The sequence below is a fragment of the Falco biarmicus genome, chromosome 2 (genome assembly GCF_023638135.1).
Source record: "Falco biarmicus isolate bFalBia1 chromosome 2, bFalBia1.pri, whole genome shotgun sequence".
NCBI lineage: Eukaryota > Metazoa > Chordata > Aves > Falconiformes > Falconidae > Falco > Falco biarmicus.
In genome coordinates this window covers 1,313,506-1,339,881 of record NC_079289.1, presented here as the reverse complement: position 1 = coordinate 1,339,881, position 26,376 = coordinate 1,313,506, and the positions used below count along the sequence as shown (strand labels likewise).

Below are 26,376 nucleotides of genomic sequence, written 5' to 3'. Positions count from 1 at the left end.
GTTGTTGGATTGAGGATCGGTGGAAACTTTCACAACGGAAAATCCTAAGGCTTGGCAGGAAGCAGAAGATGCAGTTTGGGAGGCCGGTGTGTTGCAGGATTCGCTTAAGTTTTTCAAATCAGCCCCAGGGAGGGTTTTGCCAGCTGCCAGATTACACGCACCAGGCAAACCCATCGGTGACCTGTAGATGACAGGAGCACCGAGAGTGTTGGAACAAAGGTATTCCCTGTATTGCCGAAGCGAGTCAGTTTGGTTCGAACACAGCTCTTGCAAATGCAGAGCTCGGCTGCGCGTGTTTGAGCCCGCACAGTTCCTCTGTGCTGGTGTTTTGGAAACACTGTTGGTGGCCGGGGCGATTGCTGCCCGCAGACGCAGCCCGTCAGTGTGGCTGGACTGAGCTCGCTTTTCGTTCGAGCCTTGTCTTTTTGTGTCTTCGGTCTGCCCTGGCCCAGATGTGAAGTGGGTGGGAGATGATACCGAAGCCAATTAAAAACACTGATGCTTATTGTGACTGGAGGTCTCTTTCTGTGCAGCTGAGACACCCTCTAAAAAAGAAAAAAATAGTGAAGAGTTAAAAATCCCCGCAGTGATACAGAAGACCTGGGGCTGTCCAGCTGCGTTTCTTCCCTCAGGCCATGATAGTGGGTTTTCAGAGATGATGCAGCTATAGGGTTTGGTTTTTTCTTTTTTGTTTCCCCCCCTTTTGGAGAGGGAAGCAGCTGGTCAGCCCGGGAAAGCCCATTCCAGCCCTGCTTTCCACCCCTTCCTGATTTGAAAGGCAGAGCGCTGCATTGCTTGGCAGCACAAATTCCCACCCACCCCCCCCCCCACCCCCCCCCCCCCCCACACCCCCAAATCTGCTCTGGTGGTGGTGAAATTGCTCCTGCCTGATGACAGAGTGACTTCTGAACCGAGCTCACGGTCGGGGAGCTCGCAGAGGGAGTGGTGGTGTGATGGATCCCATGGGTGATGACACCAGCAGCCCAGTAACGCCATGCTGGGGCGGTTCAGAGGGAGCCTCCTCGCTCAGGGCTGGCTGAGCGATGGCCGGAGGGCAAAGCCGCTCCCCGGCTTCTCGTTCGCTTCGGTGAGACCATCCCAGGACACCGAGAACTTTACCAGTGTGCTGCCGCGTTCAGCAGGCTCTTCGGTGAGCAGGGGGGCACTGGGTAGGAGAGAGCAAACAGCTTCGTGCTGATATCCTCTACCTCCTCAAATCCAGCTCGGGTGGTTCTCCCCGCCTCCGTCTTTTATCCTGGGTGGGGAAGGGACTGGGAAAAGAGATGTTGGGAGGTGTCTGGCCATCAGCCCTTCACTGCTTTGAACTGGTGCTTGACACTCCCGAAAGGCTAGACCTAGATCTTCAGGTAAGGTCAAAAAAGTAGTTGATGGGTTGCCATTTCCAAGAAAACTCGGCCTGGGTGCTTCCTAACACCCGTCTCTGAGCCTGGCGTTCTGCTCCCAACCTGAAACCGCTGTTTGTGTTCCCCAAACCTGCTTCCCTGGGCTGTATGGGCTGCCCCGATCCATCCGGTACCGCCGTGCCCTCAGCACCTTGTCCGTAAGCATCGGAGACCTGCGGGATGCAGTGCCTGGGGGTTTGCTCCCAGCTCTGCTGTTGGGTGCTTTGCTGGTTTCCAGTCCCAGTCCGGTGCGGTGACCTCTTACCACGTGCTGCTGTTCCCAAAAGGAAAATGTGTGTCTGTTGGTTCTCCGGAGCACGCGCTCTGTGTCCCGTGTCAGCCTCATCCTCCTCGTGTCTCATTCGGTGTCTGTTTCTCTCGCCCACCAATAAAGCATTTGTGCAAAGCCTGGTGCAGGAGCTCCTCCTTTACCTTCCCCTGGGGTCCCTGGGGCCCCCCTGGAGGAGGGGGGGGCGTCCTGAACGTTCCTGGGGCCAGACCCAAGTCCTGGGTTTTGCTGGTGACTCACAGAAGCCTCTTGTCATCCGAAATATTCCCCCATCCCTGTGCTCGGCTGGGGGGAGGAGGGGTAGGGGGGTGCTTCAGCCACAGCTTTTGCTTTTCCCCCCCCCTCCCTGCCGTAACCAGCGGTGCCCACCTGTGCAGAAACACCTGAAAGTCATAAACCGGGGTGCTCCGGCTGCTGGGTAACCTGCGCTGGGCTGGACCCATATATATTTTATATATATATATAGCTGAAGAGCAGGAATTTGAGGGCAATCTGCTCTGAAATTTTCCCTGTGGCATCTCCTCGCTCCGGCTCCTGCTCCCCTGCCCAAGTGCTGCTGGCAGCTCGTCCCCTGCCCTGCTGTCGGTCTGGGGCTGGATAAACGCCGCCACGGGGTGATCGGGGTGTGGGTTTGAACCCCAGACGAGCAGGAGAGCCCTGGCAGAGCTCTGCCCGGTGGCTCCATCCCCTTCCCCAATTCCTGGCCTTCTCCTTCCAGCTAGCCAAGAGGTGTCAGGGGGTGGCCTGGACGCCCCCGGGGGTCGGGTCTCTGCTTCCAGCCAGGAGGATTTTAATCCCATCCAAGCATCGTGTGGGTGAGGCTGGATGGGTGCGGAGTTGGGGGGGGTTCCATGACACCAGGCTGGAGAAAGGGACCTTGTCCACGGGGTCCCGGGAGAGCACGCTGGCGTGAGCGTGGTCCAAGCCCGGGCAGGCTGGGGGCCAGGGCAGGGGGGCAGCAGCCACCCTCTCCTTCCCCAGCATCCCTCCTGGAGCGGCTGCCCTGCCATAGCTGACACTCTCGGGGGTGCGGGGGGACCCCACGCTGGGGCGGGATGTGCGCGGGGTGTGGGGCTGCAGTCAGCTCCATGGTGTAGCCAGACGCTGCAGCGGGTTGGTTTGAGGAAGGTGAGTGTAACTGTCTTTGCTCTGGTCCTCTGCGGTCATGGTGTTCACTCTGAAGCCTACTGATGACCGCAGAAACGCCGCGTGGCTAACTGCCGGACCTTTTAACAGAGAGACTTTATCTAGGGCTGGAGGAGGGGGCTCAAGAGTACGTTTAGGGTCTGCGCTGGAATTGGGGTGGGGCGCAGACACATACACACACCCCCATCATCCCGTCGGGTACCGCGCCCAGTTTAGTGCCGCCAGACTCCAGTTTAGTGTCTTCCGACTTTATTTTGACCGGATTCGGCCGTGGTTGAGCAGGTGCCACTGCCCCCGGTAGCCCCCCGCGCCCCTGCCACCCCCTTCCTCCCTCCCCTTGCCGCAGCCTTGGGGACGCGCTGCGCCAGGGTGGCTCTGCCACCCATGGGTGCCACATCCTTGAGCCCACGGCAGCTCAGTCTTGTGGGTCAGCACCGCACGGCCGCCGAAACTCCTGCCCGTGCTCGTGGATCCACTTGTTCGCCACTGGAAGGGACAAGGACAAGTGTCCCCATTCGCCTCCCTCCCCCTGCCCCCGTCACTAACCCTGCTCCCGTATCGGCGATGTCTTTTCCCGATTATCCAGGATTTTTCTGAGTTCCCAGCCCCGCCAGCAGAGCTGCCCCTCCAACCCTGTGTCACCCCAGCTGCCTCTCACCCCACTTGTCCCCAGCCAGGACGGGGCAGCCGGCGTGCAGGGTGTCCCCGTCCCCGTCCCCGTTCCTCCGCAGGTTCCACCAGAAGAGAGCTGCGTTCTGCAGAGCAGACAGGGGGGTTGGAACCCCAAAAAACAGAGCTGGGAGCCCCGGAATTGCCATTTGGCACCCCAAAAGAGAGCTGGGAGCCCTGGGGTTGCGGTACAGCACCCCAAAACAGGTAGGAGCCCAAGCACTGGGGTTTGGAACTCCTAAAACAGAGCTGGGAGCCCCGGAATTGCCATTTGGCACCCCAAAAGAGAGCTGGGAGCCTGGGAGCCCTGGGGTGGGGTTTGACATTCCAAAACAGAGCCAGGATCCCCCAAACTGGGATTGACACCCAAAACTAGAGCCAGGAGCCAAATGGACGGGGTGTGAAACCCCTAAAACAGAGCTGGGAGCCTTGGGGTTGAGGTCTTGGCACCCCAAAACAGAGTTGGGATTCCCGAGGTTGAATTTTGGCATCCCAAAACAGACGGGAGCCCCAGAGCTGGGGTCTGGCACCCCGAAACAGAGCTGGGAGCTGCGGGATCAGGGTTTGGCACCCCTCGAAGGGAGCCAGCATCCCCAGAGCTGGGGTCTGGCACCCCGAAACAGAGCTGGGAGCTGCGGGATCAGGGTTTGGCACCCCTCGAAGGGAGCCAGCATCCCCAGAGCTGGGGTCTGGCACCCCGAAACAGATGAGGGAGCCCCAGGGTTGGGGTCTGGCATCGGGGCTGGCTCAGCCACAGCGCCCTAGGAGAGACAAGAGACGAGAGAGCGGCGTCCCTCCCCTTCCCCACTGCCGGGGGGCCGTGCAGGCGCCCCTCACCTTAACCACGGGCACGCTGAAGTTGGCGTAGACGAAGGCAGTGGAGCCGCCAGCCTCCACCGCGCTCAGCTGGAAAAGGAGCAACAATATGAGCCGCGGCCCTCCCTGCCGTGGTATGGCCGCCGTGCGTGGGGAAACCGAGGCACGAAACCTCCCTGGCTCCCCCGCCACGCTGCCATCACTACGGCACGGCACGGCTCTTCGCTCCGCTGCAGAGGTTGCCATTTCGGAGCCCAGCACAGGCTGGTTTAGGGCTGCTCTCACCCATCTCAAACTCTTGGTCACTCCGAACCCTACTGATGACCAAGCAAGCGCAGTCTCTCTCTGAGCTTGGAAATGAGGGAGGACTCACGTAGATCATGACCGTGGCGATCCTGTTGCCCGACTTCATTCTGTAAAGGGGGCTCTTCCTGGACTGCCCCAAGAGCAAGGGGGGGGGATGGTCAGTCCCATGGGGACGTTTCCTCCAGGGAAATCCCTCCCTCCCTCCCCATTCTTTTCTCTCCCTCCCTCCTTCCTTCCCTCTTCCCTCACCCCCTTTCACCCTCCCTCCCTTCCCAGGAATATCTCAGACACCAACCCAGGGATCACCATCCCAGGCCTGCCCCCCACACTGCCCCAGGGACTATCCCAGGGTCCACCTCCAGGAATATCTCAGGGATCACCACGGGGATACCCTCAGGGACCATCCAGGGACCTCCCCTTGGCACCATCTCAGGAGAACCACGGCGAGCACCCCAGGACCCATCGCCAGGAACATCCCAGGGACCACTCCAGGGTCCACCTCCAGGAACATCTGAGGGACCACCCCAAAGACCACCCCCAGGAACATCTGAGGGACCATCCCAGGAACACCCCAAGGACCATCCCACAGGAACCACCCCATGGACCACCCAGGCAGCTTCCTGACCGTGGCATGGTCGAAGTGTGGCTCGTAGTGGCCCCCCAGCCCATAGTTGACCACCTGCAGGTACTCAGCGTAGGGTGGCCGCAGGTCCAGGCCGGTGACAGCAGCGATGCGCTGCTCCAACGCCCGCACCACCGGGTCAGCGGTGTCCTTCAGCCAGGCACTGCAGGAGCACCCCACACCTTCAGCCCCCCAAATTCACGCGTGGCTGAGCTTAACCCTCGTTAAGCGCTGCTGGGTGTGGAGAACCCAGGGACCCCAGCATGGCTTCACTGCCACCTTGGTGGTGGCAATGGGGTCATGGTGGTCCCACTGGCTAGAGGGTAAGGGAGGGGTGGCTACTACCTCTTGCTTATCCGGTACTCAGCTTTCTGCTGCTTCTCCCCAGAGGCGACCACGGACCTCTGCAGCTGGAGGACACGGTGAGGGGGGAATGTTGCTGCAGATGGGGACCCCCACGCCAAGCAGGGACCCCAGTTGGGGTTGAAACTGGTGGGTTTATACCAACCGGTTGCCAAACATCCCCCACCCCAAGATGTCCCACCAGGCTGATGGAGGCAGTGACAGCAGCTGGATCCAATGCAGCTGGGTGGTACCAAGCCAAGCCTGGCTGGGAAGCAGTTTAAGTGCATGCACGGACCTCGTTTCTCCCCAAAATCTTGGGGGGGGGGGGGGGCTCAGATGGAGCTAAACTGGGCTCATCCCCCCGGGGTTTCGCTGCAGAAGGCTTCAGCTAAGCCCTGGCTTGAAACCCCGCCTATCTCTGCATGCTCAGGATAGTCCACCCTGGACCACCAGCTCTTGGGGCACTCTCCTCCGGGAGATGGACATCCCTGGGGATGGGGACAGCTCACCCGGGGCCCTGCCAACCCCTTGATGGTCTCAGCCTCGGCGTCACTGATGAAATCATGGTACAAAGCCACGTAGGGTTGGATCCAGACCACCTCCTTCTTGGCAGGCTGAAGAAAGAGGTAGGGGCTGCCATTGGTCTCGTAGGAGCAGCTGAGGCGCAGGAGATGCTCTGGGGCCAGCTGGGGAGAGAGAGGACCAAGGAGGGTGTGAGAGAGGGGGACAGTGGTGGGGTGGGGAACCACAGCATCACCCTGCCCGCCCCACCTGCCCCCCTGGGCGCTGGCACAGCTCCTCATAGGCGTCACGGCTCTGCAGGCGAGTGCTGTTGGGGCGTTGCAGGGGTCTGGCACTTGCTGCTGTTCCCATCTCCAGCAGCTTCTCATACTTGGCCACGTTCCTCACCACCCTTTGGTTACTGGGGTCTGCCGGAGAGGTAGTGTCACCCGAAGCGCCGTGTCCCCATCACCCCCCTGCCCTGGCATCGATCCCTGGAGAATTACCCCACATGGGGGCAGGAAACAGGGTGAAGGAGGCTGGTGCCATGCAGAGATGGTGATGGAGACACCCCAAAACCTCTCCTTTCCTCCTGCTGTATCCGAGGTTGCCCCACATACCATAGTGGAGAAACTCCCTGGAGAGGCTCAAGGCGTGGGAGATGTTTCCAGCCTGGATGGAGCAGAGAGCCCATGAACATCCCCCCGCCCATGGTTCAGCCCTACCGGACACAGCAGGGGGTGGGGACAGGACTCGTGGCCATACCATGAAATAGGAAAAGGCGAGATGGTCCAGAGCATCCTCCAAGCTGCTCCGGTCCTCTGGGTTCCAGCTGCCATAGGAGAGGCGGAAGAGGCTGACGGCCTCCTCCAGCCATGCAATGGAGTGGTAATAGTCACCCGTGTCGTAAGCAACCTGCAAGGCAGCACATTGTCCAGGCCCACTGACTGCAACAGCCTGGCCTGCATCCCACCCCCACCCTGTCTCATCCTATCCCATCCCATCCCATCCTCAACGTCGTCCTACCCTATCCCCACCACCATCTTCATCCCAGTCCCACCCCTATCCCCTCCTTCCTGTCCCTACCCTGTCCCATCCCATCCCATCCCATTCCCATGCCATGTCAGCACAACCCATTGCAATTCCTACCCACCCTGTCCCACCACATCCCGTTGCTTTCCTAGTCCCATCCCCATCCCCATTACCCACTAAGCCATCCCCATCCTGTCCCATCCCTTCCTTTCCTGTCCCCATCCCCATCCCCACCCCCATCCCCATCCATCCTGCTCCAGCTCCATCTCTATCCCCACCTCCGTCTCCAGCTCCATCCCCACCTCCAGCTCCATCTCATGCCATGCCATGTCATCCCATCCCACCCCACCCTGTCCCACGCTATCCCACACTCGGACACTCCGTCCCAGCTCTGCAGCGACACTCGGAGGACTCTGCCCTGAACAAAAACCGCTATCAAAGCGCCCAGATCCCACCCCAGGGATTTATGGATCCACCTTTACCCCCAGGTGGGGGTCAACCCCACAGCCAGGATGCGGGGGCTGGAGATCTCCCCCGGGCCACCAGCTCAGCGCTTCCTTTCCCCAAGGCGCAACGTGGCCAGGAGCCCCGTTACTTGGGTGAGAGCCGAGAGGCGATGGCAGGCGGGTTGAGTCGGGGGGCCCCTCCGTATCCACGTGGGAAGGAAACCCAACATCTATCCCCACAGGAGCAACATCCCAGGCTGGAAAAACTTTGTGGAGGGCTTAGGGGGCTCGCCCTCACCTTGCCCACGTGGAAGCAGTCGTCAGCCGAGAGGGAGACGCGCCGGCCGGGGCTGTAGAGCGGTGGGCAGCTGGCGCCGGCTCGCTGGAAGATGCCGTTGGCCATGCCCTTGACGCTGAGCGCGTAGACGTCCTGCAGCCGCATCAGCGCCCGGGCTGCCCCATCCAGGTCCTCGGCTCCAGGCAGCTCCCGCTCCACCTCCTTGAAGCCAGAATGGAGCGCTGAGGGCGGCAGGGATGGGGGGGCAGGAGGGGGATTAATGAGATTTTGGGGTGCAATCAACCTTATCAGCCCTTTTCCATCCCTGGGGAGCCCACATCCTGCTCCTCCACCTGTTCTCCTGCTCCTCCATCCATTCCCTCGCTCTTTCACCCGTTTTCCTGCTCATTGATCCATTCCCCAGCTCCTCCATCCACTCCCCGTCACCGCCCGGCTCTCCCTGGGTGACAGGGGGGACACGCAGCCAAACGCCCCCCCTCCCCGCCCCATACCCTGGGTGTTCTCAGCAGCCTCGTCGCTGTAGATGACATTGGGCCAGTCGGAGTGGAGACGCTTGATGAGGCTGAAGGCCAGCAAGGGATTGTCCACCGAGGCCTTGGGGTCCTGGTGCAGCGCCTGGACCTTCTCATAAAACCTACGAGGCACCCACTGGGTGACACTTTCGGTGATGCTCCTGGGCGGTGACACCCCCCGGGGCGGGGGCTGGGCTCTGAGCCCCCCCGTAGCGGCGTCCACTTTCCGGCCAAGCCAGAGATGGGGAAACGCCACCGGGGCTGGCAGCCCCCATCGCTGGGGGGTGCGGGGGGCTCCCCTGGGGTGCTGAGCCATGGCCCTGCAGCCCGGCCTGGGGCTGGGGGACCCACGTCCCCTCCTGGGACACGGGCTGGGGGGGGCTGGGCAGGGTCCGGGCTGCGCTACCCCCCTCCACCCACGATGCCTCAAGCTCTTATTTAGGGGCACCCCCAAAAGCTGGGGGCCGGGCTAACCCCCCTCCCCGCCAGCGCGGCACCCCCCGGGGATACGGGTGCCGGGGGGGGAGCGGCTGCTCCCTGCGCCCCTGGGAGCCCCCACGCGGGACCGCGACGCGCCGGGGGTGCGCCCCCCCCGCCCCCCCCCGCGGCGGTACCTGGCGAGGCGGCGCAGGCGGGCGCCCTCCCCCCGCAGGTAGCCCCGCAGCCCCCGCAGCAGGCGGCCCTCGCACCGCAGCGCCCCGCGCACGCTCAGCATGGCCGAGTAGGTCTCGGCCGGGGCGGGGGGCGGCAGCAGCGCCAGCAGCGCCCCCCAGCCCCAGCGCCCCCAGCGCCCCCAGCCCCGGCGCCCCCAGCGCCCGCATCCGGCACCCAGCGCCCGGCGCCCGGCATCCAGCCCGGGGAGCGGCCGGGGGAGGGGGGGAGGGGGAGCGGGGGGCGAGAGGCTCCGCCTTGGGGGGGAGGGGAGGGGAGGGGAGGGGGTGGGGGGTGCCCCGGAGCCGCCACGCTGGCTGGGGGGGGGCGTGGTACTGCTGGGCTCAGTCCTGCCTGGCCCTGCCCCCATCCTGCCTGGCCCTCTCCCCATCCCATCCCGCCTGTCCCCATCCCATCCCACGAGTCCCCGTCCCATCCTGCCCCCATCCTGCCTGGCCCTCTCCCCATCCCATCCCGCCGGTCCCCATCCCGTCCTGCCCCCATCCTGCCCAGCTCCATCCCCATCCCATCCTCCCTGTCCCCCTCTTGTTGGTCCCCATTCTATCCTGCCTGTTCCCATCCTGCCCTGTCCCCATCCTTCCTGGCTCCATCTTCCCTGGCCCCATTCCATCCTGTCCCCTCCTGCCCATCCCCATTCTTCCATGTCCCCATCCTGTGTGTCCCCTGCTGCCTGTCCCCGCGCTGTCTTGCAGTAATTCCATGCTGTCCCCACCCCATCCTGACCACCCCCATCCCCTCCTGGCCCCATCCTGCCTGGCCCCGTGGGGTGAGGGTGGGGGAGTCGGGGATGTCCTGCTGGGTTCCCACCAACAACTAGAAAAAAACCCTTTTTTGGAGTAAATCATGTCAGAGCGGGTGCTCAGGTGCCCCTTCTGTGGGGACAACACTGCAATGGCACCCCAAAATAGGCCCCCCCCAGCCAAGTGCCCCCGGCCCCTGCACCCCCACCCCTGAGCTTCCCAGGACAATGGGCCGGAACTGGCCAAATTCCCAAAGGAGAGGCCAGGAGAAGTTGGGAACTGTGGGCTTGTCCCAGGGCACCTGTGCTGGGGACAGCCCTGTCCTGCACCATGGGGGTGATGGGTGTACGGGCACAACGGGGGAAGGGCGCGACGGCTGCAGAGCTTGGGGTGGGCACTGAGCTGAGATCCTCTGCTCCAGGGTCTGGGTACCATCTTCCATCGCTCAACCATGTCCTATGCCCCTGTCACTCACCCATGTCTTTTTCCCGCATCGTTCCATGTCCCATTGCTCAGCCGTATCCCATGTCCCCCTCACTGCATGTCATAGGTCCCCATCACTCAGCTGTGTCCTGTGTCCCCATCATACTCTACACTCCATGTCTCCATCACCCAGCCACGTCCCCATCACTCAGCCATGTCCCATCTCCCCACGAATCCATGTCCCCATCACTCTGTCCCAATGTCCCCATGACTCCATGTCCTATGTCCGCATCACTCAGCTGTGTCCCATGTCCCCTCCCCATCACACTCCACGTCCCGTGTCCCCATCACTCAGCCGTGTCCCATGTCTCCATCACTCCACCACGTCCCATATCCCTGTAACCCAGCCACGTCCCACGACCCTGCATCACTCCCCTGCCACCTCCTTCCCCACCCCAAGAAGCCAGACAAACCCCAGCACTCGCCTTGCCCCCCCTGCCCACCCTCACACAGGTCCCCTCCCCATCCCCGCGGTCCCCTGGGTCCCCACTGTCGCCCGTCGCTAAACCCCATCCAGCAGCACCCTCCGCAGCCAGACTCCACCTCCCCAGCACCAAACCCCATAAATCCAAGCCCAGGTGCCACCAGCACCCCCGCACCATGCCTGTCCCACACCTGGCCCTGCTCCTGGCCCTGCTCCTGGCCACCGGCCCCTGGCACCCCATGGCCGACGTTCCCCCGGGACCCCCCGCCGATGCCATCCCCACCAGCGCCCGCGCTTGTGCCCAGCACACCGGCCGCTGCCGCCACTTCTGCTTCGCCCATGAGACCCAGCGGGGACATTTTGGTTGTCCCCGGCGCTACCGGTAATACGGGGATGCTGGGACTGACCCCCTCCCCAGTAAAAAAACAGTAACCCCGTAACCCTGGGGGTGTGTGTGTAATCTTCTCTTCCAGGTGCTGCGTGCCCAAAATGTAGCGGCGGGATGGAGCAGGAGATGGTGATGCTTGGGGCCAGCCCGCATCCCTCCCCAGCAGGGTCTCCCCCCTCGGGATTTTCCCAGAATTGGCTGGATTTCACTTATTTTGGGAGGATTTTATTTGGCACCAGCACAGGGATGTGAGGTTGCCCTCACCGTCGGGATGCCACAACCTGTCCTCTACGGAGCAGAATCCCTCTCTCCTCCTACACCCCGGAGGATTTGAGTGCTTTTTTTCCATGGGAATACGGGGCGAAACTCAGCTTGTACTAGGAAACTGAAGAAAACAGGATTAAAAGAAAAGGTAAAAAAGGGGAACTTGGTCCCTGCTACATGGGGGGGGGGCACTGGAATTACCAGTATTTGTCACTAAACCACTGCTTGCTGGTCTGTTTGTCACCAGGGGACCAGCTGCTCTCAGTGGCACCTGCTGCTTTGTTGCTGCTACCAGGTGACAAACGCTGCTCTTGGGTGAAGCTGCGGCAGCTCAGGGGCTGTGCTGGCACCCGCCAGCCCACCGCCGGTCACCACCGACACCTACCCGATCAGTAATCTAAAAGCCAAGCGTTAATTAAATAAAAGCTATGTGATGCTGAGCCTCCGGTGAATCGAGAATGTCCCAGTGAGGTCCCAGCATTGCCAGGCTCACCAGCTCTGGCTGCTGGTGGTTGGGAGTGACCCCCCCGCCGGTCCCCGCCCCAAAATGGGTCTGTTTTAGGGAGTCTTGAGGTTCTGCTCGTGGCAGTCAGAGGTTTCCAGGGCGAAGAGGCAGAAGGTGATTTCCTCACAGGCACTGGTAGTGCCGCACTCAAACAAGCAGCCGAACATGCCGCCGGGGCAGACGGCCAGGTCAGAGTAACCAGCCGGCCCTGGGTGCAGCACCCATGGGTGCCACCAACCTGCCCCATCCAGCGGCGCGGGGTTGAGGTAGATACCCAAATTGCGCCGGCGGTGCCGGTCAGTCGGGTGGGAGTAAAGCAACCAAGTGGGTGCATCCCCGGTGCTGGCCGGCGCGGCGAAGCTCACCACGCTGCCCTGGCACCCCCGCGGCGGCTCGCCCAGCGCCTTGCAGCGCACCGGGCGCTCGAACTGCAGCCCGCGGTCGGTGCTGAACGCAACGGCCCGGCAACCCCGCAGCGCTCGGGCGTTGCAGTAGAGCAAGGGCTGGTGGGCATCGCTCCCACTGATTTCAGCCACCTGGCACTCGCCCGTCTGCGCACCGCCGACCAGGGCACCCTTGTGCCAGCTGCGCCCGCCGTCGTCGCTGTAGAAGATGAGGGCGTGCTGCCGCGTGTAGCAAGGCAGCGGCACAAGCCCGCACAAGCACCTGTGCACGTAGTAGGTGTACGCTGGCACGACCAAGCGCCCCGAACCCAGCTGTACCCCATGGCCCGGTCCCACGGCGAAGGTGGCCCAATGGGCCAGGTCGGCACCGATGGCTTCATCCGTCACGTCCCGCAGCGGGGTCCAGCCGCAGCCGCCATCAGTGCTGGTGGCGAAGCAGAGGCGAGCGGCGCTGCAGCCCCTCCAGATCTGGCATCGCTCCGTCTTTCCCCACTCGACACAGATGCAGAAGAGGAAGATGGTGCCGCTCCTCGCATCGTAGAGGGGACAAGGATTCATGGTGCGGCGGCCGGGCAGCACCAGCGCTGACAGCTCCTCCACCGGACCCCACTGCCGGCGAGGAGAGAAACAGGGCTCAGCCATGGGAGGCACCGGTGCCACCGCACCCCGAAGCTGCCCGGCGCTGCTCCTGGGGATGGAGGTCGCGGCTGATGCCAACAGCCCCTGCTGGTTTTTACCGTGACCGAGGAGCCGTGCCGGTGGCCCCGCCGCAGCACCAGGTACTTGGTGTCCTCGTCTCTGGTGGAGGAGCGCTTCTCGGAGAAGGCCAGAAAGGTGGCGGCCGGGGGGATGTAGAGCAGAGCTGGGATGCGGTAGGTAACCCCGCTCGCCTGCCGAAACAGCGGCTCCGGCGGGAAGACCAGCAGGGATCCCGGTGATGGCGGCGGCGGCGGGGGGCTCTCCCCGCCCCCCCCCTGCTGTGGCAGGGTGGGAAGGACAGATGGTAAGGGTTAAATGCTGGGGGGGGGGGGGGGGGAGCGGCTCATGCCCCCCGAGGTGGTGGGACAGGGATGAGGACTTACCTTGAGGCAGGTGATGGCCTGGGACATGGTGGCCTCCCCGAGGTCCCCGCAGGGGCCTGAGCCGGGTGGAAGAGGGGGTGAGAGTGGAGCCCCTCGCTGGGGCTGGGGGCACACCCCGCTGTCCCGGCCCCACATCTCTGGGTCCCGCAGGGACTCCCCTCCTCTCCCCAGGCTGTCCCCAAGGGCTTGGTACCCCCCAGGACCCCCAACCCCTTTAGCACACCCAGTGTCCCCAGCCCAGGGTCCCCGTAGCCACCCCCACCCCCCCCCCCATGCCCTGATCCTACCCCCCCACCCCTCTTCTCCCTGCAACTTTCCTGCGTTCCCATAGCCCAACCCCCCTGTCTACCCCCAGTGCCCGGACCCCCCCCATGTACCCCCCTGCACCCCTCATGTCCCATCCGTCCCCCCCAGCCTACATGTGCCACCCCCCCCATCCACCCCCAATGCCCGGGCCCCCCCATGTACCCCCATAGCCGGCACCCCCATGCCCCCCCCAACCCCATAGCCCCACACTCCCTATGCTGACCTCGCACCCCCCCCCCACCCCAGCCCGGCTCCCCTATGCCGCCCCCCTCCCCCACCCCAGCCCGGCTCCCCTAGCCCCTGCATGCACCAACCCCTCAAGCCCCCCGGGCCATGGCCCCCCCGTACATCCCCTGCATCCCTCCAGTCTCCCCCATAACCCACTCCCCTATCCCCCCACCCCGACTCCACTATCCCCCCCCCAGCCCCACTCCCCTAGGCCCTGCATGCGCCAACCCCCATAACATCCCCTGCACCCCCTCGGGAACCCCCCCAGCCCCACCCCCAGCCCCCCCGCATCCCCTGCAGCCCGGCACGGCCCCCCCCAGCCCCGATCCCCCCTCCCCGCCCCACCGGCCACCGCCTCCGCCGCGTCGGGGCCGCCCCGCCCCGCCCCGCCCCCACCCGCCCCTTCCCGGCAGCGCCCGGCCCGCCCGGGCCCGGCTGGGGGGGGGAGGGGGAGGGGGAGGGGGTGGGGGTGGGGGGGCTGCCCCCCATCCTGCACCGCCCAGCGCCCCAGGGGGCTCCGCAGCGCCGCCAGCCTCTGCGCTGCCCTTCCATTGCCCATCAGCGCCATCGGCGCCGTCACCGCGCCGCGTCACTCAGAAACCGCCGTCCCGGGGAGGGGGCGCCTGGGACAGGAGGGGCCACCGGGCGGTGACGGGCGCGGTCGGTGGCAGCTCGGGAAGACCCCTCGCCTTCCCCTCCCGCCGTGCTTTTGCACTTTTTTGCTTTCCTTTTCTTTCCCCCCACCCCTTTCCCCTCCTCCCTTCTCCTTCCTTCTCGCCCATCCTTGCCCCCTTTTCCCTGCCCCCTTTCCCCATCCTTGCCCCCCTTTCCTTCCCCTCTCCGCTTCCTTTTCCCCACCTTCCCGCTTCCCTTTCCTTCCCCCTGCAGACGACCTTCCTGGGCAGAGATCGAAGCAGGGTATCCGATCCCCTACCCCAACACCCAAGAGGCTTTTATAGAACACGCTCCCTTACACCCAACTGAAAAAAAACCCAAAACCAACCCACTCATCTGTTTTACGGAAGGATTTTGTCCAGAATTGCCAACACCGAAAGGAAAGGTGACATTAGGAAAACGCGAATGGCAAAACCCCCCCGGACACCCCCGGCGCTGGCGGGTCAGAGCGGAGGAAGCCAGGGCAGCGCCGGTGCTGAGGGACCCCACGGCAAATCCTCCCATCGCGGTGCGCCCGAAGCGCAGGCACACGGACGAAGGCTTGGGCATGAGCTTCACAAAACCATCATGGATCCAAGATGAAAAATCCCACTCATCCAAAAAGGAACAGGATTTCAGGACAAAAACCAGAGGCAATGATTCACTTTCTTTGCTATCTCACTTTATTGGTGTTAATTTAGCACGTTCCCAAACAGGCAGGCGGCGTCAGAAATCATTTTATTTTCCTCTCCAGGGCCAGGCTGTCGTGCAGCTTGGACACCTCCGGCTCGTAGGCCTCCATGACTAACGTCCCGTTGTTATCAAAGAATTTCGCGATGGATTTGGTGAACTCGGCTTCCCTCTGCTGTTTGGTTTTCCCGCTGATGAAAGTCAGCTTCAGGGTGTACTTGTCATCAAACCTGCGGGCAGGGCACGGAGTGCAGAGCAAAATTTAAGCCTGGCTTAGCTGAGACACCAACGAAAAGCCGAGAGGAGCCCTCATCATGGTCAAGGGTCAAGCCCACAGGAGCAGAGCTCTCCCCACAGACACTAACCGCTACAACGCGCAGGCATTAATTACAACACGATTAAAGATTTTTGTACTTTTTGTGGTTAATTCCCCTACCCCCCCATTTAAAGAGAAGCGAAACGTGAACATTTGCGGCACAGAAGCGCTTGGCACCGCTCCCATTTCTAGGCTGGGACATCAATTTTGATGGAGTGAAACAGATTTGTAGGTATAAAAATAAAGAAAAATATTTAGGGAGATCCTACAGAGAGGTATGGATGGAAACAGCACACACGAGACTGGCGGATGCTCAGCCAGCCCGCTGCAGATCGCCGATTACTTCTGAGTAATAATATTCCGTGGTGAATATTAATCATGACTTGCCTGGGAAACTGCAAAGATCATGACCAGTAGCCAGCTCTTTGCAGAAAGCTCACACCCCCAGCACAGACACCAATATTTCCCCCCACTTTGATTAGGAGTTAACCAAAACGCAGCTTTTTTGCCCCGCCACGGAGCGTGTGGTAACTAGAGGCGCACGCGGCACAGGCAAACGGAAGCGGTGTCAGTACCGCACCGCCGCCTGCGAAGCCAGGGCTGCCGGAGCATACGATAGATACCGTTTGAGACTGGAGGAGAGCTGCCAAACGTCGTCGGGGTCCATCCCCGCGGGGTCTTTTCTGTGAGCTACGAGGAAAATGCTCTTTTCTTTGTATGAGGTATAGATGGTCAGGATTCCCATCATCACAAAATATGTGCAAAAAAAGTTAAGGAAACTAAGAAGTTGCAATTAGGAGTAGAAATTAGGTAGAGAAGTCGCCTGGATTCCCTCCGACACCATCATTTAACTACCTCGCATGACATTATCATTCCAAACAGGATGCTTGGCTGATGCCTCATTAGCATGAGAAATTAAATAACAATTAAGATACTTAAATCTTTGCCGTTGCACTACTAGCATTAATCCACACCTGGAAGTGGTGAGGAAAGAACAACTCCCTAACATGCTTTCCTGAAAGGGATTTCTCCAGCCACATAAAATGCTTTGTTCGTGAAACCATGAAGTAAAAGCGGAAATCATGACAAGGAAATACCATTTTTAATTAATCTGCTAAAGTTTTGGAGCAACATCTGTTGGGAGACAGTGGGAAACTGTGACACCAAACAAGCCACAGAATTAATTGCTGTGCATTCCTCCTAAGCACCTATCAAGCAATTAATCTTTCTCATTTTTGGAATTAAATAATTTTAAGTGTTGCAAGACTAATTACCCACCATTTGTGCTGAAAGCCAACCGGAACAACTGTCACCTGGAACAAGGAAGTGACCTGCCCACCATCAGGCAGCTGTTTGTGGTACAGCGACTTCTGGGCCAGCCATAAGCTTCCAGGCTACCAGTTCACACTGCCTCGCTGGTACCATCAAGCCCACCCTGGAAAGCGGACTTGTCAGCCGCTCCAGGAAAGCGCCGCTCATCTGTCACGCACACTTCTCTTTTAAAACCCCTACAGGTGTCTGCCTTGCTACAGGAGCTGCAGGGAAATCAGTGCCACGGCGACCTTCTGAGCCCAAACAGGAAAAAACCCACCTCGGCTTTGCTGGAATACTGGAAACGGAGTGGTTGACTCTTACAACAGAGTCGACATCTAAATATTTAAACCTCAATTTGTGGCGCTACCCCTCCTAAATGCAGCATCTGCTCCTCTTTGGCAGAGGCAGAGGCAAGAACCCCCTCTGTACTCTGCACTCTCAGTACCTGAATCTATCGTATTAGGGCAGAAGTCTCTGTAACCAGGCTGTGGGCAGAATAAAAACCCAAATCAAAACACCAAAGAATCCCTGGAAGCTTTCAAGAGCTGATCTTCAGTTTGACATTAACACACCTAAGTGGAGCGGCCTCTGCGCAGTCACTGTCTGAGATCCAAGAAATCTGCCCAACACGGTCGGGAGCCTGGAGCGTGGATCCGCTGCCCAGGCAGCTGCTGACTACTCTGACGTGACTGGAATTGCTGTCCAGGCTTCCCCGTGGCTGCAGGGCATCCCAGAGATCACCCAAATTTGGGTGCGTTACACCCAGACAGGCAGGAATTTTGCCATCACATGAAAATGATTTGATTATCGGCCGATCTCCCCACCACGGGAAGTAAAATTCCCACAGGCCTGAAAAAGGGCATACAGAGAAGGGTTTTCTTGTGCTTCACAGGGAAAATAAAAACCCTTTGGGTACAAACAAGACAACATCCGCAAAGGATATGATGCAACACAAAAGGCAAGAACAGGTTTGGATTCAGGAAAAGGGTGCAGGTAATCCCAAATCAAAGCTACAATCGCAAAGAGACAAGAGATTGTGCAGATGATGAGGCGGCCATCAATCAAACGGAAATTTTCGACATACTTGTACTTCTCCAGGAGAACCTGTGGGAGAAATGCACAGTCCAGTTTATTTTGTGCTTTTCATAAATTTGACAAACTGTTTCTGGAAAAGATTTAGATAAAACCATCCCAATTATACAGGTAAACAGAGCAGAAACTTTACGCAGAATGAATGTCTGCATCAGATATCATAATAATTGCTGATACTCTTAAGCACAAACACTGCTTTAGCCATGGAAATCTCAAGAGATGCTACAGTGCCAGCACAGATACGGGCACTTCACAACGAAACCACAAAAAGTTTACAGAGTTTTTAAACTAAATGTGGAAACCTAAGAAAAGACAGCATTTCCCAAGAGGGAGCAACCAGCAGTCACAGAACGCACCTTTTTGGCAGAATCATCCAAAGAATTTTTCACAGCTGAACCGTCCCATTTGTCAATTTTTACTGGCTTGTCGTCAATCTTCCACTGCAACGGAAACCGAACACTTATATGAGAACGTGGCATGGGTTAACCTTTCATTTTAATATGCTTGTTCCTGTCGTGAGCACAAAGATAGGAGGCAACCCACAAAACAGCTACCCAGGAAAACCTGACCAGAGATGGAGGGAATCCGGTGCCTGTTACACAGCTGTACCGCTCCAACAGTCACTCAGCGCAGACGTACCCGTTACCCTTGCAGAATGAAGCCTGTAAATCTTGTCACGGGTACTGAACGTATTTGGCGGAGTGACTTTTTACATCAGTTTTACTCTAATTTTGATTCTGCATTCGCTGCTCCTGCTGCCATCCACAGAAGGTGTTGGTTATGGCTTAATTCTTGCCTTTGAACACGTTCACGCTTTTCAGCTGTGCTATCACCAACAGACTTTTTTGGGTTTAGTGTCAGAAGAAAGATTTCCAGGCACTCTTAACAATCTGGGTACAAGGGGAGAATATAAAGGCACAAACAAATGAAGTTTCACTCAGACCATCCTCCAGAGGGAAAGCAAAAGACTCTTGTCACCCTCCTACATTCAGATCTTCCTCAGAAGCGGGTCTTCCATCAGTAATTAAGCTCAGCCACAACACTGCAGCTTTTCAAAGACATTAGTTTTCCTCTTTCCTGAACGACATTATTTTTTGGCGACACTACTCCTTTTAGCTGCAGTCAAGACACATGACTTTGAGCCCTGTGTATTTAAGTCGTCAAATATTTCAAACAGTTGAGCGACTGGAGCTCAAATTTTAGCTGCCATTAGAAACGATTCTCAAGTTCACTCACGTTATTTCTTACTCCTGAAGCTCACAAGCTGGATTTATTAACTACCTGTCAGAAGAGCTCATTTCCCTTCTCTGGCAGGAATGAAACTGTTTTAAAGAAAGATGTAAAACCTGATCTACTTCCCCTATACTTGCACAGGGAAAAGCCTGATCATCCTTCAGGCTCTGCAGGTATGAATTATTAGGTGCACAGTAAATGTCACTACGTGTGCACAGGCAGTAGCTGGTTTACGAGGGACAAAAGCAACAGCCAGAAGAATTTAAAATTCACGGACAACTGGTGAAGAGGTCTCACATCAGTGTAAGTTACACAATATTTTAGGTGGCTACTTCTTTATAGCATTTTTTCTAGGGTTAATTAGCACACATGACAATTGAAAGACAAACCCTTTGCTATGAAAGAATACAGAAAAATTCTTTTAACTATTCTTCCTTATAAAAGGATCTACACCAGTTTTATTTCTTGCCCTCTGGAATTGCCAAAGATTACAGTATCAAGAGCTAGACTAGGGAGAAAGGAAAACAAAACAAACCAAAAAAACCCACCCTTTTCCTCATTAGTGAACTGCAAGTCAGAAGTCTCCAAGTAATAACACCAACATCCAATCCCTCTTTCATTATCCCACAGATAAATTAAAAAAAAAAAAAACAACTTTCAAGAAGCCCATCCAGATGTTACCTCACGGTTGCCAGGTGCAGGCTCCATTTCTTGCAAGGGAGTGGAAGGTAAAACAACAAGCCTGTCGACACAGAAATGCTCTCTAGCAAACCCCTAAAACAGAGTACTTCCCTGAAACAGCACCAGCTACTTCTGCTACAGAATCATTCCTGTAGGGTGCAGAAAAGTCCTGTTATTTTAAAGACAAAAATATTGTCTAGCAGGACACATGCAAGACACAGCACATCTGGATTCGCTACCGGATACATCGATAACTGAACCCCACACTCAGACGTGACTGTGGGGAAATATTCTGTCCTTCATTGTACTCATACAGCTCAGGTGAAGGCAAGCCTTACTGAGGAGGGAAGGCATCACTCAGCCTGCAGATTTTATTTTTGTTATCGATAAAACTCTGTGAAAAGGCTCAGTCTTTATAGCTGGTCAACTCTTCCCCCTGCTGCTTTTTACAAATAATAAAGAACAAAATGAATGAGAAGTTCTTAACACCACAAGGAACCTTCACAGGCCGTTTGAAGGCTCTCTCCAGAGCAGATCTCCCCTTAAGTACAGTTTTACTAGCCTGTGTGGGGTTTTTCACGCCCAAAGGGCACTAAAGGAATAATTTTGTAGAAATAAAAAATACATCTGAGCAAATATTTTGAATGTTTTCTGCATTTCTGGGGCTAAAACAAGACAATCCTTAGTATAAAATATGACAGCATTCTCCAGCTTACTCCTAAGTCAGAGGAAGAATCCAGAGACATTTGAGAAGGTATCACTCCAGTGTAATTTTTGTGATATGTGTTAGGATTAAATATTTAATATTGCAATCTTTGCTTTCAGCAACAGCAGTTTACCTGGTATTAAAGTACAGTATGTTTATCTCATCATCAATGCTCAAGTTTTCAGTCAATCTTATTATGTCTGGTTTTTCTTCCTAGAGTCTGTGTGGATGGAATCAAGACTTACGCAAAAATTTCTTCTCCTCCCAGATAAAGCCAACAGCTTATTTGAAGATAGAACAGTTGGAAAACACTAATGAGAAAAGCTCAAGAACCAAGAAATAAATGAAAGTGCCAGGATTTAAAAAAACAAACACACACCCTCAAGATTTTACAACTATTTTACAGGCACACTGGAAAGCAGCCCTGCAGTCACAGGACTGCTAACACTTCACCTGCAAAAGGGATTTGCAGAGAGGGGAATATCCATATGTAAAATGAGTCAAGGAGCTGTCATAATAATGGGTATCCAGGAAGCCTGGGACAGAGGGAGAACTAGATTCTTGTTTCTCGCTCTCTGTCCCAAACCACCCAACGCAGGCAGTATTTAACTGATAGTGATCTCCAACAGAGAACCACCACTTTCAAGGGTAGATATAAAGCCCAAATGATGTATTTTTTGAAATAAAGCTGTTACTGGGGGGTGGGTAGGGTGGGAATAATCTGATCTTAGACTGCCTAAAACAATGAGCTGTACCAGCAGTTCTTCAGTTCAGCCTCAGTCACAAGGAAGCCTGAACAAGTCCTGGTTCAAGACAGTAACAGCTTGATAATCTCAGGGCGGTTCATGTCAGGAGGACCTTGCAACAGGGACACATCTGCAGTTTGGGACTTCAGCCAGGGAGAAGCTTTAGCCCTCCCTTTACCTGCATTGCGATGTTCCCCTGAGGTTACTTCTCCTAACACAGTACAGCACTGCAGCGCTGCTGCTGCTGCTTCCCTAATTCTTCCAGGCTGATCTGCAGCATCAGACCTAGGGAGAGGCTGGGATGCTGCGCTGGTCCCTGAAGCACCAGTGCTGTGGAAGAGGAGCAGAAGGAGGTGCTCAAACAAAGCCATCAACATCCATGTGTCCACACGTTGGACATGTGTTGGCCATGTGTCATGGACAAGTCCATCCACATGGACACAACAGAAATGTGTGCACATCTGGATGTTGACATCTACACGACAGTGCAGCTGTGAGCAAAACCTTTGACTGATGGCCATCCCCACGTTCAGCTTGGGAAAGCGCCAGAGATTTGGCTGCTACCACCAAGTGGTCACCCTCCACTGCAGGGGAAAAGCCTCCACCCCACTCTTGGGTCTGCAGAATAGCCCTGCCTTGCCTGCAGACGCGGGGAAGGAAGGTGAAGCTGCACCGGTATGTGCTGTGGAGCCTGGCAGATGCAAACACATCTGCTCCTCTGGCTAGTGGATGGTATTTTTCAGCTAGTTATTTATTTTGAGCACTTCAGGTGTGAGCTCCAAAGGTTTCAAAAGAAAAACTCAGATTTTAGTTCCAGCCTGACAGAGGGAAAAAAACTCACCCAACCACCAGTTCAAAGCAGTTTTTTAGTTTGGGTGGTTTTTGACTCCTTTGTTTTAACAACCAAGTGGCAGGTTATCACACTTGTCCTGAACACATCCTATACTGCAACTACGATGTTCTACAACCAGGCACAGCTAGGAAGTGGATTTGGTACCTGAAAGTGTACCCATGTAAGAAAAAGGCTTCAGAGCAAAGGCTGAACTATAGCCTGTGGTTACCTGACTAAAGAATGAAAGAATAAAATCAGAAATGCAACTTCAGAAAGCTGCAAAACCAATCTGACACTAGAAGCACACAAGGACCTCAGGTGTTCACAAACAAAGAGCAAAGACACTGCCTGCAGCTGGACTGCAACAGGAGAGCATTCCGCTGTGAGCTCCAAAAAAAAGTGCTTGCTTTCACAGCAGACACCACAGGACCTGAGCACTTGCAAGGCTCTTTGTCAAGCTATCACCTTCATTTAAATCCCTTCACAAAGCTCCCTCATTGGCAGGAGGCACATGAAAATCCTATGGGAGAAATTTCAAGATGTTCACATCTCAGAGGAAAGACATGGCACAAACTCAACTTTTTTCTTCCCCTGCCTTATTCCTTCTGCTGCTACTGTCAGCCTCATTCACATCACGTCCAATTTTAGCCTGAAACATCTTCTGGGTAGCTAGCTTGTCTCTTCAAATATTGCTCTGAAGTTTATGGCACACTTTGGGTATTACAAACATAAATGCCCACGTCATACAGTAAAAAAAGATTTGTTGCTACTGCAAGAGGAGCACCAGCGTAGACTACATAAACTCAAGGGGAATAACATTACTGCTCATAATCTGTGTTTTCTGTTTCAAGCATGAAAAGAAAGGAACCTCCCCTTCCTAAAACGTAGAATTCAAATTTGAACACACAACAGTGCAGCCAAGGGAGGTTGGAAGGGCCTCAGCAGATGAAACATGTCCACTCCTTCAATGCACACAGCTGACACGGCAGCTGACCGCCTTTTCCTGTAGTTGGGGCTGCAGCCAACAGAGCAGCCAGTCCCAAACCGCACATCTCCACCCCTCCCCACATAAATTCTAAAATAACAGTGACATTGCACACCATGAGCTGGCAGAAGCAGGATTTGCAAGTGGCAGAGTCCAGGGACACCTCGCTAAACATCAGTTCCCTCCTCTTCAAGGAAGAGTTGCAGCAAACTCCAGCGAGTCAGCGTGGCCATTCTCAGCTCCGACTACCTCAGCCTCTGCCTTGGAGGAAGAAATTCTGGATCACACTCTCCCCAGAATACCAGTGCTGCCTGCCCATACCCACAGTCAACATCCCCTGGTACCAGAGAGCAACTTTTGGGGCACAGGAGCAGCAGACGGTCACAATAGTTGGTATTCACGACTGGCTTTAGTGTCGGAGCTTGCAAAACTTTTGAAGGTTTTGCTCTAACAGTAGCAGATTGTGATCGGTTACTTAGCGTTGCACTAAATGCGTGACATCTCAAATGTGCTTGAGAGGACTGTAGCCACTGCTGCACACCACATCAAGTTCAGTGGCTGTGCAGCTCTTAAGGCGGTCCTGATTAAGCAGGCAGAGATCAGGAGAAGCTCCCGATTATCACAAACAGTTAAAGAACACGAGAAGGACCAAAAATGGGATAGTTAAAACACAGAACTCCCTAAATTCGCCCTAACTTAGCTTACCAGTGACGTACAAAAAAAATACGCTAAACAAGTAACCCATCCTGATACTGTCAAGCCTTGTCGATAACCTGTTATTTTGCTGTTTGAGACAGGCCTGAGCAAATTAATGACCTAAGGCCACAATTCTCCAGATAATACCTCAGCAATATATACACCGGTTCACAGAAATTACCAGATTTCATTTAAGTCATCCAGGGGGGAGGAAATGAAGGCCCACAAATCAGCATGGAGACAGATGGAAAAGAAGACAGAACATTATCAAGTGTGTATATGTACTTCAGGTAGAAGCCCTGCTGAAACTATTCAATGGTTTCTCACTAAAGGATTCAGCTCCTGCACCAACATGTTTCCTTTGCCAACAACTCCCTTTTCATTCTGAAAGCCCTCAGCATCCACAGAACACACAGGAGGCACACGACTGCCTGGAGAGCAGGATACTTTCCAAAGTTCTTTAAGTTTAATCACAAGACACTGTCATTTCAAAACCGAAAGCTAGGCACACTCACAGAAGATAGAAATACTTCACTAGCATGTCGTCCCCTAAAATAACTCCCTCAACAGCTTAATCTACTGGTCTAAAGAAAACGCACCAAGTTCTTCAGGGATAGTAAGGGTAACGTCACCTCAAACAGACGCAAGAAAACGATACTCTTTAGAAATCACGAGTGTACACATCTCTATGAACTTCAAAATGTGGATGGCTGCAACTGAAACCACTCTGAAGTTCAACGACCGACGCCAAATGCACTGCTCTGAAGATACACCCTCTCGCACTCAAGAGATACACAACTGTTCCGTCTCCTCGAGACCAGACGAACGCCGGCAGGTGCTGGGCTCCAGCCAGAAGCCCGCCGAGGGGCCCAGGGGCTGCGCCCCCACCCCCGAGCGCTGCAAACCCGGCCCAGGCCAAAGCGGCCCCACAACCCGGCGCCTTCAAACCGCCGAGGCGAGACCGGGCTCAGCACGCTCCGCTCCGCCCGACCCCTGCCCGGCGTCACTCTCCCGGCCGAGCGCGGCACCGCCAGCCGGCTCTGTCAGGGCGGCTGGGCTAAAACCAGCTACGCCGGCACAGGGAAGGAAAAAAAAGAAAAAAAAAAAAAAAAAAAAGAGAAGTGGCGGTCTGGCAGGCGGCTGCTGCTGCCTCGGCAGCCGGGCGTACTCGACCTGCACAGGGGACGCTCCCTCCCTCCCCGCGCCTCTCCCCCTGCCCGGTTCCTGCGAGGCGGCGGCAGCGGGCGGTGGTCCCCTAGGCGCCGCGCCTGAGGCGGGGGATGCCCCTCAGCGCCGAGCTCGGGGCGGCCGCGGCCGTGTCGGCTCTAGGGACACGACTGGGGCAGGGGGTGCCGTCGGCGGGAAGCGGCGCGGCGGGCGGGCCGGCCCCCGGGCGGGCGGCAGCGCGGTACCTTATCGAGCAGCCCGTTCCTGCCGCCTTTGGCCGCCATCTTCTCGCCGCCCTCCGCCCCCGCCCTCGCCGCGCGACCTGTTCGCTCCTGATTGGCCCCGCGCGGAGGCCGACGGGAGAGGGCGGGCAGGAAAGCCACACCCCCTCTCCGCCGCGTTGCACGCCGGGAAACGTAGTTCGTAGCGCTGGCGTGCCCCATTGCTATGGCGACGGGGCGGCGCGGGGGGGCGGCGGCGGCGGCCGTGCGGGGCCCTCCCGGGGAGTGGGGCCGGGAGAGAGGCTGGAGCAGCCCCCGGCCCGCGGGGTGAGGGGCGGGCGGTGCCGCCCGGCGGGGCTGCTGGGGCCTGGGGCGGGTGAGGGGGATGCGTGTGGGGCTCCTCTGGGCTGTGGATGACTGTGAACTCTATGGTCGGGCGTGGGGTGGGGGTGGGGGGGCGTGTGTGAGGAGGGGGGGTGTCTGTGGTGCATGGGTGTGAGGGGTGTGTGTGTGTGCGGGGGGGTGTCAGTGGTGCGTGGGGGTGGGGGTAGAGGGTGCGTGAGGAGGGGGTTGTCCGTGGTTGGTGCTGTGAGGGGGGGGGGGTGTCTGGGGGGCGTGTGTGAGGAGGGGGGGGGTGTCTGTGGTGCCGTGAGTGTGTGTGTGTGTGTGGGCACTGTGTGAGGAGGGGGGTTGTCTGTGGTGCCATGGGTGTGGGGTGGGGGTAGGGGGGGTGTGAGGAGGGGGTTGTCTGTGGTGCCGTGAGTGTGTGGGGGGTGGTGTGTGTCTGTGGTGCCGTGAGGGGGGGGGGGTGAGGGGGTGTCTGTGGTGCCGGGGGGGGGGCGCTGTGTGAGGAGGGGGTGTCTGTGGTGCCATGGGGGTGGGGTGGGGGTGGGTAGGGGGTTGGCGGTGGTGCCTGTTATAAACGAATACAATTTATTTGGGTTCAATCAATTTAGGCTGAGAAACAATAAGCAAAACAGCGCTGGGTGTGCGGAGAGCTCCCTTAGCTCCACCACACGCACGCCGAGTTCTGAAAACAGCATCTTTTATATTCTTGCACCAGCATCGTGACCAATCTCTTCTCGCCGGATAATGGTCCCGCTCTCCCTCCACTGCGTCACCGGAGTTACTGGGGTAGCCTTCTCGCCTATTGGGTCTCCCA

The 26,376-nt window shown here is 57.2% G+C and overlaps 3 protein-coding genes across 7 annotated transcripts; all 3 read right to left on the bottom strand.

Annotated features, from left to right (window-relative positions):
- Positions 1-3,170: 3,170 nt before the first annotated feature.
- Positions 3,171-10,355, bottom strand: P4HA3 (prolyl 4-hydroxylase subunit alpha 3). The gene is made up of 14 exons (XM_056327691.1): positions 10,336-10,355; positions 9,000-9,293; positions 8,365-8,507; positions 7,874-8,094; positions 6,863-7,012; positions 6,718-6,769; positions 6,368-6,525; positions 6,106-6,282; positions 5,597-5,661; positions 5,255-5,414; positions 4,697-4,759; positions 4,345-4,413; positions 3,497-3,593; positions 3,171-3,324 (listed from the first exon to the last, which is right to left on the bottom strand). The coding sequence occupies exons 1-14, from the start codon at positions 10,353-10,355 to the stop codon at positions 3,254-3,256; spliced, it is 1,740 nt and encodes a 579-aa protein (XP_056183666.1). The 3' UTR covers positions 3,171-3,253.
- A 948-nt stretch (positions 10,356-11,303) lies between these two features.
- On the bottom strand, positions 11,304-14,318 carry NEU3 (neuraminidase 3). 5 transcript variants are annotated; one of them, XR_008820165.1, is made up of 4 exons: positions 13,348-13,574; positions 13,003-13,242; positions 11,558-12,874; positions 11,304-11,477 (listed from the first exon to the last, which is right to left on the bottom strand). XR_008820165.1 is itself a non-coding variant. In XM_056328482.1 (4 exons), the coding sequence occupies exons 2-4, from the start codon at positions 13,372-13,374 to the stop codon at positions 11,915-11,917; spliced, it is 1,224 nt and encodes a 407-aa protein (XP_056184457.1). In that variant the 5' UTR covers positions 13,375-13,403; positions 14,227-14,318; the 3' UTR covers positions 11,304-11,914. The 5 variants fall into 5 exon arrangements, 4 of the variants coding, with proteins under 4 accessions (XP_056184457.1, XP_056184456.1, XP_056184455.1 ...); XM_056328482.1 differs by adding an exon at positions 14,227-14,318 and having other exon boundaries at positions 11,304-12,874; positions 13,003-13,239; positions 13,348-13,403; XM_056328481.1 differs by adding an exon at positions 14,227-14,289 and having other exon boundaries at positions 11,304-12,874; positions 13,348-13,403.
- Positions 14,319-15,195: 877 nt separating this feature from the next.
- SPCS2 (signal peptidase complex subunit 2) lies at positions 15,196-25,345 on the bottom strand. Its single transcript, XM_056328488.1, has 5 exons — positions 25,239-25,345; positions 18,304-18,387; positions 17,799-17,959; positions 16,165-16,299; positions 15,196-15,455 (listed from the first exon to the last, which is right to left on the bottom strand). The coding sequence occupies exons 1-5, from the start codon at positions 25,275-25,277 to the stop codon at positions 15,269-15,271; spliced, it is 606 nt and encodes a 201-aa protein (XP_056184463.1). The 5' UTR covers positions 25,278-25,345; the 3' UTR covers positions 15,196-15,268.
- Between the last annotated feature and the right edge of the window lie 1,031 nt (positions 25,346-26,376).

Excerpts from the sequence above, each read along its gene's own strand:
- P4HA3 (XM_056327691.1), bottom strand. The coding sequence starts at position 10,355 with ATGGGGACCTATGACATGCA. Across the intron at positions 4,760-5,254 it reads CACACTTCGACCATGCCACG|TCCAGGAAGAGCCCCCTTTA; the intron begins GTCAGGAAGCTG and ends CTCTTGGGGCAG. Across the intron at positions 3,325-3,496 it reads CCTGGCTGGGGACAAGTGGG|TGGCGAACAAGTGGATCCAC; the intron begins GTGAGAGGCAGC and ends TGTCCCTTCCAG.
- NEU3 (XM_056328479.1), bottom strand. The coding sequence starts at position 13,482 with ATGTGGGGCCGGGACAGCGGGGTGTGCCCCCAGCCCCAGCGAGGGGCT. Across the intron at positions 13,243-13,347 it reads AGGCCATCACCTGCCTCAAG|CAGGGGGGGGGCGGGGAGAG; the intron begins GTAAGTCCTCAT and ends ACCCTGCCACAG. Across the intron at positions 12,875-13,002 it reads GGCACGGCTCCTCGGTCACG|TGGGGTCCGGTGGAGGAGCT; the intron begins GTAAAAACCAGC and ends CCTCGCCGGCAG.
- SPCS2 (XM_056328488.1), bottom strand. The coding sequence starts at position 25,277 with ATGGCGGCCAAAGGCGGCAGGAACGGGCTGCTCGATAAG. Across the intron at positions 18,388-25,238 it reads GGAACGGGCTGCTCGATAAG|TGGAAGATTGACGACAAGCC; the intron begins GTACCGCGCTGC and ends TTTCCGTTGCAG. Across the intron at positions 17,960-18,303 it reads TGGATGATTCTGCCAAAAAG|GTTCTCCTGGAGAAGTACAA; the intron begins GTGCGTTCTGTG and ends TTTCTCCCACAG.